General features: G+C 42.7%; 1 protein-coding gene across 1 annotated transcript; it reads left to right on the top strand.

The window, feature by feature from the left end:
• Positions 1-1,257: 1,257 nt before the first annotated feature.
• On the top strand, positions 1,258-5,757 carry LOC123729178 (uncharacterized). The gene is made up of 5 exons (XM_082966072.1): positions 1,258-1,308; positions 1,462-1,691; positions 3,759-4,087; positions 4,455-4,511; positions 4,975-5,757. The coding sequence occupies exons 2-5, from the start codon at positions 1,591-1,593 to the stop codon at positions 5,196-5,198; spliced, it is 711 nt and encodes a 236-aa protein (XP_082822198.1). The 5' UTR covers positions 1,258-1,308; positions 1,462-1,590; the 3' UTR covers positions 5,199-5,757.
• The last annotated feature ends 12,438 nt before the right edge of the window (positions 5,758-18,195 follow it).

Here is an 18,195-nt window from a genome sequence, read left to right as displayed (position 1 = left end):
ACCATCTCAGACTGGGTGTGCATCTTTGTGCTATTTATACACACACAGACAGAGAAGCACGATGGAGACATTGGAAATGCATTCCATGAGACTCCAGAAAGCGTTATTAAATATAAAATCTTAAATGAGACACGTGTGTGAGTTCTTGTGGAAGATTAGGTGCTCTACCACGAAAGAAAGATACTGCTCCCCGAGTGCCAATGACGTGGAGGCACCTCTCTGATTCAGAGTGGTTGGGTTAAATGAGGAAGACACATTTCGGTTGAATGCATTCAGTTGTGCAACTGACTAGGTGTCCTCCTTTCCCACATACCAGACATGGGAGGAAACAGCATTAAACAGCTGTTTTATGTCATCAGTCGAATCGCCCAATCTCTCTACCCATATTTTGGGGGTTTTCCTGTAACATTTCTCTACAAGGCCATAATGTATCAAATATGTAGGTGAAAGAGCAGTCCATATTTGTAACAGATGACCAGTTTTGTTCAGCAGGCTTCGCACTGTATTGTATGGATGCTGATTTTACAGTATGTACAGTAAATGCTGCCAGGTCAGACAGATTATTTACCAGTCTTGATCTGATCATCACCACCATCCCCATCGCTGTCCTTCCTCCTTCCCATCTCTCTAACCAGATCTCTACAATGATGCTAGCTGTGGCTCTCAGGGAAACAATCCAGACAGTAAAATCTGCTGTGCCGGGAAGCTGTCCAATAGGGTGCTTGGAAAAAACCTGGTAAGTCCAGAGCTTAGGCCTACAACTAAAGCTTAGTTCACTGAACCTCCTCCTCTACGTAAAAATCAGTTCTCCTCATCTCAGTCAATTTAAAGTAAAACAGATAAATCCTCCATACGCTTGTTGAGTTGTTGTTTGTCAAGGCATAAAGACAATGCTGTACAGCAAAGGGATGTATCTGTGTATTTGCATTTTTTAAATGGTCAAAATAACTAAAAAGTGGCATTTTAAGGCAAGGTTGACACTATACATTATCCACAGACTCATTTCAGTCCACGCAGAATGTTTAGACAGGGGCCCAGTGGGAAAAAGGGTGTCCTATACTCAAGGCCAATTTTCTAGAGTGCTGCTTCATCTAAAAGTCTGTCAGGGAGACAATCTGCCCCGTGATTTACCAGTAACAATGACTATTTATGGTGGTTGCTTTACATAGGCTATATGCGGTACTATGTCAGTTTTGGCAGCACATTTAGTTCTGTAAGCCCCACCCTGCAACCAGTTAAGAGTAGAGTAGAGTAGCTCCTCTTTTGCTTGGCGCTCTGTTGGTAGAAGACGTGTGCACAGGTCTGCTGGTAAGACAGACTCTCTTTTATAGCAAGTTGACTTTCTTTTGTGATTGTGTTTGAATTTTGGGTATGTGCATGCTACGGTGTGTCTGCATGTCTGTTATTCATGTTGTGTGTGTGTGTTGTTACCCTGCTGACTGGTGTGTGTCTCTCTCCCAGTGCTGCGGTACAACTCCGTATGGTGTAGAGGACCGAGGGGTGCTGTGCTGTAACCAGACCTTGCACCGTGTGGTGGAGGATGGGTACCAGTGCTCCCCAGGTGGCTACTTGTATCTACCATCCCGTGACATGGTGTGTGGCTCACGCGTTCATCTCAACGATCCAGGCAAACACTGCTGTGGAGAGGACACATACGACCCTCAGTATGAAATCTGCTGCAACGGACACAAGTGAGTTGCTCTATAGAGTGGAAACTATAGGTAGTTGAACCTAGCCAGGATTCTTCTTTGCTCAAACAAGAGTAATAAAGGCCTAGTGCACCATTTATTTAAATATAATTAAAAAAAATATATATATATTTTGTGATTTTTCAAGCGGTGCTACAGCACCCTCAGCTTCCCTACTTCCCGCGGCTATGGGAGGAAGCTGGTTGATGGTTGTTTGGGATTCTACGGACATTACTAATGTATTTTTCATGTAAACTGTGTTTATTATTGACTGAAGTCTGTTAATTGGAAATATGGAAAAATGTATCATGACCTGACAGACTGGAAATATATATATATTTATTTTGTATATATTTTGGGGTATTTTACCCCTCTTTCCACTTCCCCCCACAATTTCGATCTTGTCTCATTGGGTTTCACACGCTGATCTAAATTCTATAGAGAACAAGTGGAAACGTGGGCGAACACATAATTAACAATCAATGCTCTAATGTGAAAAGGCTATAACACTGTCATTCAAACTGTGGGTCGCAACCCGTAGTGCTTTCCCAGGAACTTGCATGGCAGTCTGAATTTACACTGATACCATTGCTGAATACTTTGGTCATGAAATAAGCGGGAGGTCTGTGCAGTGCAGTTGTGAGTGACGCACTTGAATCTACTTTCATTTGAATCAAAATAAATTCAACCACACCTTTGTTTCATCACAAAACTGAAGAGCAGGCTCTGTCTGGTGATGTCCACAAAGCATATTACATGGTCAAGCAAGAATGTTGCCGACTACTAAACTAATGATTTAGAAGCAGAGAGTTACCGCAAGTTGCAAAGAAAACAGGAGCTGCCTTCACTATTTCAGCACCATTTCAACTTCAACATTATCAAATCACCTCTGCTTAGTCGAATACAGGGACTACCTCTGCTTAGTTTAATACAGTGACAACTAAAAGATACCAATAACTATTTAGTCCAATCAACATGAACTAAATATGATGTGGCTGTCCATGGTTCTGATTTGTGTGTGCGTGTGCATGCTTACGTTTGTTCAAGTATAAAACAAATTTACTCACCCTACTTGTAGAGAAAAGCCAATGCCATCCTCCTTTCTTTCCTGTTAACAAAACGGTCTATGACTCTGTCATATTTTTATTGTCCTAGGCTACCTGGCTAAAATGCTTGCTTGCTAGCCTAACTTCCTTTCATGGTCAACGTTAGCTAGTTAACATTAGCCTTCTACATCTAGCTACATACTGAACTTCCGTCCTCTCAGTCCAGGGGCACAATGTATGAATTTTTGGTTGAATCAGAATCGGCGTTATAATCATTGGCCAGTACGTAGAATTAAATAAAACCACAATTACAAATCCCTATCTGTCAACAACGTATTTATCTTTATTTGATGTGATAAGAGTGAAGCCAAATCCAAACTGGCTTCCCTTGACACTTTTTTTTGGTGCACCAGGAACATTCACAGTTAAGCTCACTCAGTATAGCTCAATGTTGATTGGCTATTATTTTATACTTTTTTTAATCAAGGGAGGCCAAATGCTCAACGGTTTCCCTTTCATCTAATGCTATACGTGGCAACAATGTCATACTCTTTATGACCTGACAGCATCAGATAGATGGCCGACACATACAGAGGGGCTCTGTTTCGCTCGTTCGGATGCTTTCTCCGGTGAGATACATTCAGGCTCTTGCGAATTGAAGGAAAATTATAAAAACAAAAAGAGACATTATTTTATATTTTTTCCTTGGTACATTTTTTTGGGGAAGCCTGGCTTCCCATGGCATCCATGAATACATGATACTGGTCATCTCTCTTCATTGCTCAATCTGTGGATTCAAGTAATCAATTGGCTAAAACTTATTTTTATAGCTAGAACTCTCCAGATACCATTTCCTTGAGAGCTATTCATCGAAATAGAATGGGTAAAATCCAATCAATGATAAATAATCATCAGTACATATGGCTCTGATCTCACCCAACATGACAGCACAACAGGAACCAAATTCAGAGAGATGATATGGACTCTTTTGATATAGGGAGATCAAATATTTTTCTCTGCCCAGACACAGTAGGTGGGGGAACAAGTCCTGCTGCGGAGGGAAGGCCTACGACCCCAGCAGTGACCAGATGAAGTGTTGTGCAGGGACTCTGTACAACCTGCAGGTTCAGGACAGACTCTCAGAGGAGGCCCAGTGCTGTGGGAGTGTCCTGATGGAGGCTGGCTCCACGCAGACCTGCTGCTCTGCCCCAGGGCTGAACCTGGTCTACCCTACCCAGCCAGGGTTCACCTGCTGTGGGCAGCACTACCCCAACTCCTCCCTGTGGTCATGCTGCGCGGGGGTCCTGTACTCAAGGCCTGAACCACAAACCACCAGCAAGAACATGATTCCAGGTCAGTGGGAACTGGATACAATCTGAACTTGATTCCCATTTTTCATCCATACATGATTTATGTCACAGTTTATCTCTGAAAGGTCTCCGAAAGACCTACATACAGGGCAGACAAGTGATATGAAGAGTCTATTTGTTATTCATGTGGTCCTTTGTAGCTCAGTTGGTAGAGCATGGCCTTGTAACGCTGGGGTAGTGGGTTTGATTCCTGGGACCACCCATTAGTAAAAATTCACGCATGACTGTAAGTCGCTTTGGATAAAAGCGTCTGCTAAATGGCATACAAGAATAAGATAAAGGGGGTGTCTTTTCATGGGTCCCTGCCTGGATTCTGTTTCTGTCTTAGCCCATTTGTTCATTATCCTCAGGACCCAGGCTTCTACCACTGGGGGATCTGAAGACTGAAGTCCTGTGTCACACCAGAGGTAAGGCCTCCAGTTTGAAGCACAGGATCAAAGGAAAAATTACTCAATACTTTGACCTTTAGCAAGAGCATTGGGAAGCCCTTGAATCTACTTTTGTGGGTAGCACTTGAATGATTTTCCCTGCCTTCCCTGTGGCTCAGTTGGTAGAGCATGGTGTTTGCAATGCCAGCATGGTGTGTGCAACGCCAGGGTTGTGGGTTTGATTCCCACGGGGGGCCAGTACAAAAAAAAAAACAGACTCTGGATAAGTGTCTGCTAAATGACTAAAATGTAAAAAACTGTAACTGTAGATTTTGGAAAGCACTTGAATCCCTTTGGGAAGCACTTAGACTAATTGATTTACAGTAGCTTCACAAAACTGATCTAAAGTGTGTGTGTGTGTGTGTGTGTGTGTGTGTGTGTGTGTGTGTGTGTGTGTGTGTGTGTGTGTGTGTGTGTGTGTGTGTGTGTGTGTGTGTCTCAGTTCTGCTAGGGACAGTGCAGAGTGTGTCTGTGAAGATGAATGAGCGGTCCATCGTGATGGTGAACGCCATGTACATGCTGGCCTCACGTGGCCATGTCAACCCCCTGCCTTCCCCTCACTACATCACATTACCCGACCACTGCAGCTCCCCTGAACTGGTGCCGGGCAACACTTACATCTGGATGAAAATACCTTTTCTCAGACACCATAAGATTCATCTCTGATCATTCCTACCCTCTCCATTCCATCCTCTCCAGGTGCTCAAAATGATACTTTTAACCATGTTTTGAGGCAATAGAGTGTTTGTTCACAATTACATTGCTTACAATGGCTTTAAAAAGAAAACGTCTATTTTGGGTTCTGATGGGGTAGGACAGTTTAACTAAGCTCATGAGGCATACATTATATTCTTCAAGTGTCAATTTGTATATCATTCATTTAAAACTCAAAAAAATGTATGTGGCTATCACAGATGACACATTTTAAGATATCAGTATATCGTTAGCAATTTTTATTTGCTAACAAGAAAAACTAGCATGTTTATGATCTCTCATGAGTCATATTTTATTATGTTTGTCTGGGTAGTGGTTTTCTGTTATATTATCGCAAATGTTCCTTTAGCGTTAATGCAATTATATTGTCTTAATAATGGCTATTCCATACTGAAGCTATTTACTCACTGAAACTCTTTGTTCAATGTGACACTAACATCATTGGCATGAATCTCTCTGTTTAGTGATTGTACCACATTGTAAAACGGCAGGAAATAAAGCCTATTTTCTAACCAAGCAATTGTGTGTAGGTGTGTGACTTCACCATGACCTCGTGACTTTTTCCACATTGTGTTACGTTACAGCCTTACTCTAAAATGCATGAAATAGTTTTTTCCCCCCTAATCAATCTACACACAATACTCCATAATAAGAAAGCAAAAACATATATATATATATATATTTTTTTAAATATGACATTTACATAAGTACTCAGACCCTTTACTCAGTACTTTGTTGAAGCACCTTTGGCAGAGATTACAGCCTCGAGACTTGTTGGGTATGACGCTACAAGCTTGGAACACTTGTATTTGGGGAGTTTCTCCCATTCTTCTCTGCAGATCCTCTCAAGCTCTGTCAGGTTGGATGGACAGCTATTATCAGTCAACATTCATTCGCTTTTTATCTGAAATCGGTATGCTTTTTACAAGGCACACTTGTCAGAGAAGACAGAGGAGCATCTGTCAACATAGCAACCGTCATAAGAATTGTTCAAAAGTTTAATAAAGGACTATTCTAATAAATGCAACAGTTAGACACTAAATGAAGATACTCCAAACTCAGATATTGACTGACATATAGCACATAAAACATTGTACCGCCATGGACAAATAAGATCCTTGCTTATCCTCTCTTAGTTGTGACTATTGTACAAGGCTGGGTGGGAGGCCACAGCTTTGTTGGCACCTGTAAGTTAACAGAACTACTGTATGAAAGACAAAGAAGATTTGGTTCAGTTCCATGCTACATAAACACCCATCAAACAAAGCTGTCCAGTTACGGGGCAAACAATTGTATACACTACAAACACATTATAGTGTTCCTGAAAATGTGCTGAAAATAATGGAAGGAACTGATGTGATTGTGTCTCTTCTCTTCCATAAGGTAGTTACTTATCTGTGGGTGATTGAAGAAAGCGATAGGATATTTTAGTGGAGCCTCAGAAACCACAATGAAATTACTGTATATCAAAATAATGGGTTGACACAGGAAACTGTCCGAATTCTGAAGTGGTCCAAAAATAGTACATGAGTGTTACTATAACTATTAAAGAAATAGAATGGGAATGAAAACAACTTGTGGCAGAGACAATTTAGAGGAGAACTTGGCAAGAAATGAGAGGAAAGTGAGCGAGAAATTACATCTTTCATATGCTTCCTTCCAGGCTCTTGTCGTGGGAGACGGTCCAAGTCCTTGGACACATTCCCAGTTAATCACACCGTTCTAAAGTGGACCACACAGCCTCTTCCTGTATGACGTACGAAGCTCTGACCGAAAGTGTCTCAAAGTAAGCCTCAGGCTTCCTCATGCCATGGTGCCACCGGAGTAGAACACACAACATCAGGGTAAGGGGCAACAGCAACCAACACGAGGGTGGAGGAGAGGAAAGAGACATGGATGGTGGGAAAGAGGGGTGGAGGCCCTCTGTGTATTCCGCCACTCTCATACTTTTTGCTGCTACCCTGGTGTTGGCGTGTGGTGCTTCCACTCCCTACTCAGCCATGGAGAGCTGGAGCTACATCGAGTCCCTGTACTTCTGCTTCGTGGCCTTCAGGGACCTGGTGAGCAGCCAGGAAGAATCCTACCGAGGAGGCCCCAGGGAAGACCAATAATAGCATATAGCAAACCATTTATACAAAGGAAAGTTATGTTTCCGGTCACAACTTGCAGACTTGTTTACGCTGCTGTGCGTTTTGTTGCCGATCTTACTTTGCTACCTGACGGTTTTTTACTTTTTCATTACCGTATATTTTTACTTTTTCCCTCACTCAACTTTTTTCATTCAACTTTTTCACCCCGGAGGTTTTATCTGGACATGGTTCGTCAGGACTTCAAACCGCCGAAGCTAAGTAACATTAACATGATGCCTTCTAATTGCGGTCGTTGTACTTATAATATACAGGAGAACGATCGACTTACGGCAAGGATAGCTGTGCTGCAAGCCCAGCTTCAGACGCGATCGTTAGGCAAGGGTAATTTCAGTGTAGGAAAGGATGAAACAGCGTCTGTGCCACCAGTAAGTACAGATAGTAACGTTAGTATAAACCCCCTCGCACGGTCCCCGCAGCCGGACATCTTTCTCATGGCTTCTGGAGGGAAATGCTGTAGGAATGCTCAACCGGTGTCGCTTATTCAGCCGACAGAAACTTTCAACCGGTTCTCCCCATTAAGCGAGTCGGAGGCCGAGACTTCTCTGGTCTCTACTCCTCCCGTTGTGGGGTCTGAGACGCCGACGGCTCCCACCATTAGCTCTGACAAATTGAAAACCCTAGTCATTGGCGACTCCATTACCCGCAGTATTAGACTTAAAACTAATCATCCAGCGATCATACACTGTTTACCAGGGGGCAGGGCTACCGACGTTAAGGCTAATCTAAAGACGGTGCTGGCTAAAGCTAAAACTGGCGAGTGTAGAGAGTATAGAGATATTGTTATCCACGTCGGCACCAACGATGTTAGGATGAAACAGTCAGAGGTCACCAAGCGCAACATAGCTTCAGCGTGTAAATCAGCTAGAAAGATGTGTCGGCATCGATTAATTGTCTCTGGCCCCCTCCCAGTTAGGGGGAGTGATGAGCTCTACAGCAGAGTCTCACAACTCAATCGCTGGTTGAAAACTGTTTTCTGCCCCTCCCAAAAGATAGAATTTGTAGATAACTGGCCCTCTTTCTGGGACTCACCCACAAACAGGACCAAGCCTGGCCTGTTGAGGAGTGACGGACTCCATCCTAGCTGGAGGGGTGCTCTCATCTTATCTACGAACATAGACAGGGCTCTAACTCCTCTAGCTCCACAATGAAATCGGGTGTAGGCCAGGCAGCAGGCTGTTAGCCAGCCTGCCAGCTTAGTGGAGTCTGCCACTAGCACAGTCAGCGTAGTCAGCTCAGCTTTCCCCATTGAGACCGTGTCTGTGCCTCGATCTAGGTTGGGCAAAATAAAAAATGGCGGTGTTCGCTTTAGCAATCTCACTAGTATAAAGACCTCCTCCATTCCTGCCATTATTGAAAGAGATTGTGATACCTCACATCTCAAAATTGGGTTACTTAATGTTAGATCCCTCACTTCCAAGGCAGTTATAGTCAATGAACTAATCACTGATAATAATCTTGATGTGATTGGCCTGACTGAAACATGGCTTAAGCCTGATGAATTTACTGTGTTAAATGAGGCCTCACCCCCTGGTTACACTAGTGACCATACCCCCCGTGCATCCGGCAAAGGCGGAGGTGTTGCTAACATTTACGATAGCAAATTTCAATTTACAAAAAAAAAAACAATGACGTTTTCGTCTTTTGAGCTTCTAGTCATGAAATCTATGCAGCCTACTCACTCACTTTTTATAGCTACTGTTTACAGGCCTCCTGGGCCATATGCAGTGTTCCTCACTGAGTTCCCTGAATTCCTATCGGATCTTGTAGTCATAGCAGATAATATTCTAATTTTTGGTGACTTTAACATTCACATGGAAAAGTCCACAGACCCACTCCAAAAGGCTTTCGGAGCCATCATCGACTCAGTGGGTTTTGTCCAACACGTCTCTGGACCTACTCACTGCCACAGTCATACTCTGGACCTAGTTTTGTCCCATGGAATAAATGTTGTGGATCTAAATGTTTTTCCTCATAATCCTGGACTATCGGACCACCATTTTATTATGTTTGCAATTGCAACAAATAATCTGCTCAGACCCCAACCAAGGAGCATTAAAAGTCGTGCTATAAATTCTCAGACAACCCAAAGATTCCTTGATGCCCTTCCAGACTGCCTCTGCCTACCCAAGGACGTCAGAGGACAAAAATCAGTTAACCACCTAACCGAGGAACTCAATTTAACCTTGCGCAATACCCTAGATGCAGTTGCACCCCTAAAAACTAAAAACATCTGTCATAAGAAACTAGCTCCCTGGTATACAGAAAATACACGAGCTCTGAAGCAAGCTTCCAGAAAATTGGAACGGAAATGGCGCCACACCAAACTGGAAGTCTTACGACTAGCTTGGAAAGACAGTACCGTGCAGTATCGAAGAGCCCTCACTGCTGCTCGATCATCCTATTTTTCCAACTTAATTGAGGAAAATAAGAACAATCCGAAATTTCTTTTTGATACTGTCGCAAAGCTAACTAAAAAGCAGCCTTCGCAAATGGAGGATGGCTTTCACTTCAGCAGTAATAAATTTATGAACTTCTTTGAGGAAAAGATCATGATCATTAGAAAACAAATTACAGACTCCTCTTTAAATCTGGGTATTCCTCAAAAGCTCCATTGTCCTGAGTCTACACAACTCTGCCAGGACCTAGGATCAAGGGAGATACTAAAGTGTTTTAGTACTATATCTCTTGACGCAATGATGAAAATAATCATGGCCTCCAAACCCTCAAGCTGCATACTGGACCCTATTCCAACTAAACTACTGAAAGAGCTGCTTCCTGTGCTTGGCCCTCCTATGTTGAACATAATAAACGGCTCTCTATCCACCGGATGTGTACCAAGCTCACTAAAAGTGGCAGTAATAAAGCCTGTCTTGAAAAAGCCGAATCTTGATCCAGAAATTATAAAAAAATATCGGCCTATATCGAATCTTCCATTCCTCTCAAAAAATTTTGAAAAAGCTGTTGCACAGCAACTCACTGCCTTCTTGAAGACAAACAATGTATACGAAACGCTTCAGTCTGGTTTTAGACCCCATCATAGCACTGAGACTGCACTTGTGAAGGTGGTAAATGACCTTTTAATGACGTCAGACCGAGGCTCTGCATCTGTCCTCGTGCTCCTAGATCTTAGTGCCGCTTTTGATACCATCGATCACCACATTCTTTTGGAGAGATTGGAAACCCAAATTGGTCTACATGGACAAGTTCTGGCCTGGTTTAGATCTTATCTGTCGGAAAGATATCAGTTTGTCTCTGTGAATGGTGTGTCCTCTGACAAATCAATTGTAAATTTCGGTGTCCCTCAAGGTTCCGTTTTAGGACCACTATTGTTTTCACTATATATTTTACCTCTTGGGGATGTCATTCGAAAACATAATGTTAAATTTCACTGCTATGCGGACGACACACAGCTGTACATTTCAATGAAACATGGTGAAGCCCCAAAATTGCCCTCGCTAGAAGCCTGTGTTTCAGACATAAAGAAGTGGATGGCTGCAAACTTTCTACTTTTAAACTCGGACAAAACAGAGATGGTTGTTCTAGGTCCCAAGAAACAAAGAGATCTTCTGTTGAATCTGACAATTAATCTGGATGGTTGTACAGTCGTCTCAAATAAAACTGTGAAGGACCTCGGCGTTACTCTGGACCCTGATCTCTCTTTTGAAGAACATATCAAGACTGTTTCAAGGACAGCTTTTTTCCATCTACGTAACATTGCAAAAATCAGAAATGTTCTGTCCAAAAATGATGCAGAAAAATTAATCCATGCTTTTGTTACTTCTAGGCTGGACTACTGCAATGCTCTACTTTCCGGCTACCCGGATAAAGCACTAAATAAACTTCAGTTAGTGCTAAATACGGCTGCTAGAATCCTGATTAGAACCAAAAAATTTGATCATATTACTCCAGTGCTAGCCTCCCTACACTGGCTTCCTGTTAAGGCAAGGGCTGATTTCAAGGTTTTACTGCTAAACTACAAAGCATTACATGGGCTTGCTCCTTCCTATCTTTCCGATTTGGTCCTGCCGTACATACCTACACGTACGCTATGGTCACAAGACGCAGGCCTCCTAATTGTCCCTAGAATTTCTAAGCAAACGGCTGGAGGTAGGGCTTTCTCCTATAGAGCTCCATTTTTATGGAATGGTCTGCCTACCAATGTGAGAGACGCAGACTCAGTCTCAGCCTTTAAGTCTTTACTGAAGCCTTATCTCTTCAGTAGGTCCTATGATTAAGTATAGTCTGGCCCAGGAGTGTGAAGGTGAACGGAAAGGCTGGAGCAACGAACCGCCCTTGCTGTCTCTGCCTTGCCGGTTCCCCTCTTTCCACTGGGATTCTCTGCCTCTAACCCTTTTACAGGGGCTGAGTCTCTGGCCTACTGGTGTTCTTCCATGCCGTTCATGGGAGAGGTGCGTCACTTGAGTGGGTTGAGTCACTGACGTGGTCTTCCTGTCTGGGTTGGCGCCCCCCCTTGGGTTGTGCCATGGCGGAGATCGTTGTGGGCTATACTCGGCCTTGTCTTAGGACGGTAAGTTGGTGGTTGGAGACATCCCTCTAGTGGTGTGGGGGCTGTGCTTTGGCAAAGTGGGTGGGGTTATATCCTGCCTGTTTGGCCCTGTCCGGGGGTATCATCGGATGGGGCCACAGTGTCTTCTGATCCCTCCTGTCTCAGCCTCCAGTATTTATGCTGCAGTAGTTTATGTGTCGGGGGGCTAGGGTCAGTCTGTTACATCTGGAGTATTTCTCTTGTCTTATCCGGTGTCCTGTGTGTATTTAAATATGCTCTCTCTAATTCTCTCTTTCTGTCTTTCACTCGGAGGACCTGAGCCCTAGGACCATGCCTCAGGACTACCTGGTATGATGACTCCTTGCTGTCCCCAGTCCACCTGGCCGTGCTGCTGCTCCAGTTTCAACTGTTCTGCCTGCGGCTATGGAACCCTGACCTGTTCATCGGACGTGCTTGTTGCACCCTCGACAACTACTATGATTATTATTATTTGACCATGCTGGTCATTTATGAACATTTTAACATTTTAACATTTTGACCATGTTCTGTTATAATATCCACCCTGCACAGCCAGAAGAGGACTGGCCACCCCTCATAGCCTGGTTCCTCTCTAGGTTTCTTCCTAGGTTTTTGGCCTTTCTAGGGAGTTTTTCCTAGGGAGTTTTTCCTAGCCACCGTGCTTCTTTCACATGCTTTGCTTGCTGTTTGGGGTTTTAGGCTGGGTTTCTGTACAGCACTTTGAGAATATCAGCTGATGTACGAAGGGCTATATAAAAATAAATTTGATTTGATTTGATATACTCATTCATATTCGATTAGTTCTGCAATGGATAAACACAATTTGGCGCAAATCAGTTTTACAACCAGCCAATTACAAAACCGGGTATTTCTCTTACTGTTTCTCTGGGCCTATAAGGATCTACGTTTCATTGACCACGTTGAAGCTCATCTCATTACACCACCGTGTGTGAATTACAGGGGAGCCAGTGTGGGCTCAGCTCCCCTGAATAAGACATAAGCAGTGGCAATTTTAGCATGTACATTTTGGTGTGGCAAACTATTATTTTGGGTGGTGGGGATGCATCCCAGCAAAGCCACTACACAACACTAAACAATACATTCATTGCACTATAACGGTGACAAACGGTGCCCACAAACTGTTACCTCCTACATAAAGCTGTCCCAACAACAGAGTGTCTTGTTTTGTACACTTTGTACAAAATAATAAAACGCAGAACTACAGGATGTTTCTTAACATAACTCTTTATTAACTAGCTACAACTACATGTTAGCCTATCTCCAACCACGATCAACTGCCCATGACCTAACCGTCTGGGTGGTCTTAACCAATCACCGCACAGTATGATACGGCGGTAAAATGCATCCAATTATAATTCAGTATGTATTCACATATGAATATTACACAGAGCTTTCTTTTCAGCTCCATGGAGTGAATCCTTACCACCGCTACACCTGGCTATCAGCGAAGCCTTGTCTGGCAGCGAATCAGTTCATTCAGCCTTATTCACTACTTTAAAAAAAATATGGCTGATATGGCTGATTTGCTTAAACAAATGTGGTTTCTACTGACAATTGAGATGTACAAACTATGACATAAAGGAACGATGAGCGGATAAAATATAGCCCATAATTAATGAGCGAGCTAGCACGGACGAAGTAAATATATCTATTTGTTCAGCACTTTTGAAATGTACAGCGACAGAATTCAGAACATCTGCCGTTCTTACAGTATTCTCCGTGTACATCAATTCAGAACTGTAGGATAAATAAAGGGCGCACATAAGCAGACAATGAAAGTTCTTACAATATTCAATGATTACATTTCTCTAAAACAGGCTATAAGCTACATGTGCACCATCAAGTCAGAACAGGGAAAGGGGCCAAATTATTAGGGTGACAGCTTACTACACAACATACAGTACACTTAGTATTACTTTCTAGGCTACGGTATGCATATCTCCCTGGCATATTACATCATTTATGCAGCAGCATACAATACATTTTTGGACTCACCTTGTTGTGCTGTGCTCACTTGAACAGGAAGGTGGCATAGCGGTCATTCTTGTGGGTTCTAGAACAAGGCCCGAATCCCAACTTGGAATTCCGAGTTGGATGACTGTTCAAAATAATTTTCATTATTTTTCCAGTCGGAGCTAGTTTTATCAAAGTTCCCAGTTGTCTTGAACTCACTGAAGTCTGAGATTTTCCAGATCCAAGTTTCCAGTTGTTTTGAACGCGGTAGAAGTCATGCTGGATTGACAGCATGGACAATGTATTCAAACTTTTCTGACCCATGGTGTTACACCCTTTTTCGTAATATCCAATTAGTAGTTACGATCTTGTCTCATCACTGCCACCCCGCTACGGACTCGGCGAAGGTCGAGAGCCAAGCCGCACTGCTTCTTGACACGCTGCTTGTTCAATTTGTGATTTACAACTTGTACAGCTATGTTGTTGTTTAATGTTTATGTCCAATGGCTGATGAGCACTGATACATTTTATTTAGTAACGATAATTATTGAAAAGGATTTTCCATTAGATTGCCAACTTGATGCAGGATGATGACAGCTTGTCTAGCTTACTAGCTATGATTTTGAAAGGATGATGTTGACATGATCAGTCCAATCAAAGCTGCAGTAGATATGTGATTTGACGTTGTTTTATCTGTGGCCAATGACCTTGAGCCTTCTTGGATGAGCACTTCAATGTAACTCTATGGCAGCACCCAAGGGGCTTGAACTTTCCAGCTCTGCGCGTAGATGTTGCGGTGACGTATTGGCCCGATTGAGTGACAGAACACTGAGTCAGTCACGGCGCAACTAAAGAACATTACCAACCCCTACACTCTGTATTTTCTGCAGGCTGCCCCACCACCACAGAAAGAGCTGATCTAGTCTGAAACACTTTCATTTTGGAGCTGCCTTACTCAAGAAAGCAAAAAAGAGACCATGTTGGTTTTACATTGTTTACAAACTGATATGTGACACGTATTAATGCCAAAATAACACGCAGAACAGGCAAAAAATGTATTTCTACTTAAACATGTGGGGCTCAAAACAGGTAGGGCTCTGCCCTGAATGACGTGTCGCCACTGCATGTCTATATAATTCCCCTATATTCATTGTAGTGACTAATATTTCTGTATTAGGCCTATCCCATAGTCTGTGTTTTGGTCTGAGTGACAAAGAACCTGTCCTGAAGAATTGAGGAGTGTTTTTTGAGTAATAATGTATACTTTTTTGGATTTTGCTCAATCTGATAGGCTGGGCCTGGCAGGGCCTGACTCCCCAGTGGGTGGGCCTGGGTCCACCCACACCCACCCATGCCTATGCCCATCGGTTATACCAAGAACTTTCATTGTATACTATCTGATGTGAATGTCTGCAATTTTCAGTTCAACCTATAGTAGGCTAGGCTTGCCTATATCAACACCATTTTGGGATATGATAGCCTAACATTGGTTTAAATAGCAATTTAAACTAATGTTCGGCTAGCATGTCCAAAAATGGTGTTGATATACGCTAGCCCAGCTAATAACACCACCTTGACAATAAAGATGGCTCAATTGTTGATCTTAATGTCTATATAGGCTGGGCCAGTCAGTCAATAGCATGCATTACAGAACTGACAGGAAAGCAAGGTCATATTTAGTGTCTTCTACTGTATAGACTTCAGTGGATTCCTGGAGTTGCTGTGCCCTCTACTGGAGACTTGGTGAACCTAACCAGGCCACCAATTTACATGTTGTTACACCTGTGACAAGGGAGGCTAAATAATGATTCTAAAAATGCTACAAGACGTTGTAGGCATAAGATACATGTAGGAAAGTCTAAACGTCCATGCAGCCTCATATGCTGAGATATTATTAGGAATACATGTTTCTCCATATATATCGATGCAGAGAGGAGTCAGTGAGATGGAGAAAGAGACTACTGAATATGAAGAGATTGAGAAAGGCAACAAGGTGAAGGAGGAACAAAAGAATGACAAAAGCTAAAGCGTAGTGTTAGACAGAAAGAAGATGAAGCTCAAGATGGCAAAGCTGAAGGTGCAGAACATACTGAACTTGGCCAAGAGAGGAGAGGTGACAGTGGAGAGTACTAAGCTGTTAGCTGAGAATGAAAGGGAGAGAGAGATGTTGAAGAAACAGAGAGAAAGCGTAGTGTTAGACAGAAAGAAGATGGAGCTCAAGATGGCAAAGCTGAAGGTGCAGAACATACTGAACTTGGCCAAGATAGGAGAGGTGACAGTGGAGAGTACTAAGCTGTTAGCTGAGAATGAAGGGCAGCGAAAGGTGTCAGACAAACAGAGAGAAAGCACAGCAACCGACAGACAAACTTTGGTGGACAAGATAGCAACGGTGACAGTGGAGAACAATAGATTGTTAGCTGGGAATGAAAGGGTGTCCCGTGTGGCTCAGTTGGTAGAGCATGGTGTTTGCAACGCCAGGGTTGTGGGTTTGATTCCCACGGGGGACCAGTACGGGAAATTTTTTTATGAAATGTATGCATTCACTACTGTAAGTCGCTCTGGATAAGAGCATCTGCTAAATGACTAAAATGTAAATGTAAGGAGAGGGTGAGAGAGGAATGGATGGAACCTCATAAGAAATGGTTTGAAGACAGATTTCACCAGGATGTGAATCAGACCTTAGTAGCCTGGAAGGAGGACAGGGGGAGATGGGCCAGGGCTGGGGGAAAGATGGATGAAGGAGGAGATTAATAGAAGGATCCCGCAGGCAGCAGAGGAGTGGATGATTGAGCTGAAAGAGATGGAAAGTGATACAGGCTCTGAAAAGAGAAAAGATGAGGATTCTTTGCCTGCATGGACAAGAGAAGAAGAGATGGAAGAGTAGCGGGAGAGAAAGAGTAGAGAAACTGAGAAGAGAGATATGTTGGAGAGGATGAACAAAGCATACAGGTACAGTACTCCATTTTACCAGTCACAGTTCAGGGATTTGATAAATCACCTAAGGGTTATACTAGCCGATTCATCAGATTCAGTTGACTGCATGCTGGAGAATGACTAATAATAATATCTCAGATCACTGTCTAACATATGAAACAAACAGTTCCCAGAGAGTCAGGCCAAAGAAGGAGAAAAAGGAGAGTCAAGAAAGAGAAAAGTTGGAGAAGAACAAAGTAAAAGAATTGGTCAGAGCTAGAAAAGCAGAGAGTAAGGAAGAAGTGAGGAAGAATAAGGAGAGGGTGAAAGCCCACCTGGACGAGGTGTCAAGGAACTATAACGAAAAGAAACAGAGGGAGAAGGAAAGAGAAAAGCTGTTGAACAAGGCACATGGCAAAGAAAATCACATGGCGTACATCCCAGACATCAAACTGAAGAAGATGTCAGAGCAAATACTGTCAGCTGTCATTGGTCGAAAGTTCATTTTTATCTTCTTTCATTTAGTGGAATACTAGTGGAAAAGTAAGATGTGTATTAAATGTGTACGTGGTTACTGGATAATGCAATGTAAGTGAATTGCTGACGAAGTGAATATATTTGAAATAATGTATCTAACTTCTTGAGTGTTGAAAAATGGTTCCCACTACATGGCCAAGCTTGAAAGTCAAAATTGGTTGTATTGAAAAAAATTATGAAGAAAAAAAAAACTGTTTTTTTTTTTTTAAAACTGGAAACCAATGTTAAAGAAGAAACAACATGCACATTGAAAAATCTTGAATGTAGTTATTGAGCAGTCCAATAGAGTATATCTGACCCTATGCTTTGACATAGGAATGTAAGAATATTTGGCACTGTGTGTGTGTGAACGGAGACAGTAAGCACATCCGCCTCTTCTTACCAGACATCCTGTAGTAGAGGGTCAGAACCTAAGAATCAGCTTAAGTGTATGGGTGAGGGAATTCACAGCCGACCGTTCAGACGGGTGAGGCCAAAAAAACACAAAAAAAGGTATTTGAAGGTGCAATTCTTTACATTCATATGTATCATCATTTTTATTGTCACCTGAAATTCACATTAATTCAATTTGATTCATGATTTCTCAGTGGAGCAAGCTCATTGATCAATCAATCAAGTAGGAGGAGGAATAAATGTTTTATACAAACACTACAGTAAACAGGTTAGCTAAACGCTTCACATTGCCCCAGCAGCCTAACCACAGTCACATCCTGCCTAACACCTTGGTGTACAATACACATCAATCAACCTTTGAGTGGCCCCTTATTTATTCGCTAGGCGGCATCAGTGTCAAAGATTGTGTCGAGTGGCCTCCTGCGGAACCAAAATAAATACATTACATTTTCCGGTC

Source organism: Salmo salar, chromosome 20 (genome assembly GCF_965601325.2).
Source record: "Salmo salar chromosome 20, fSalSal1, whole genome shotgun sequence".
NCBI classification, from domain to species: Eukaryota; Metazoa; Chordata; class Actinopteri; order Salmoniformes; family Salmonidae; genus Salmo; species Salmo salar.
This window is presented reverse-complemented; position numbering and strand designations above follow the sequence as displayed.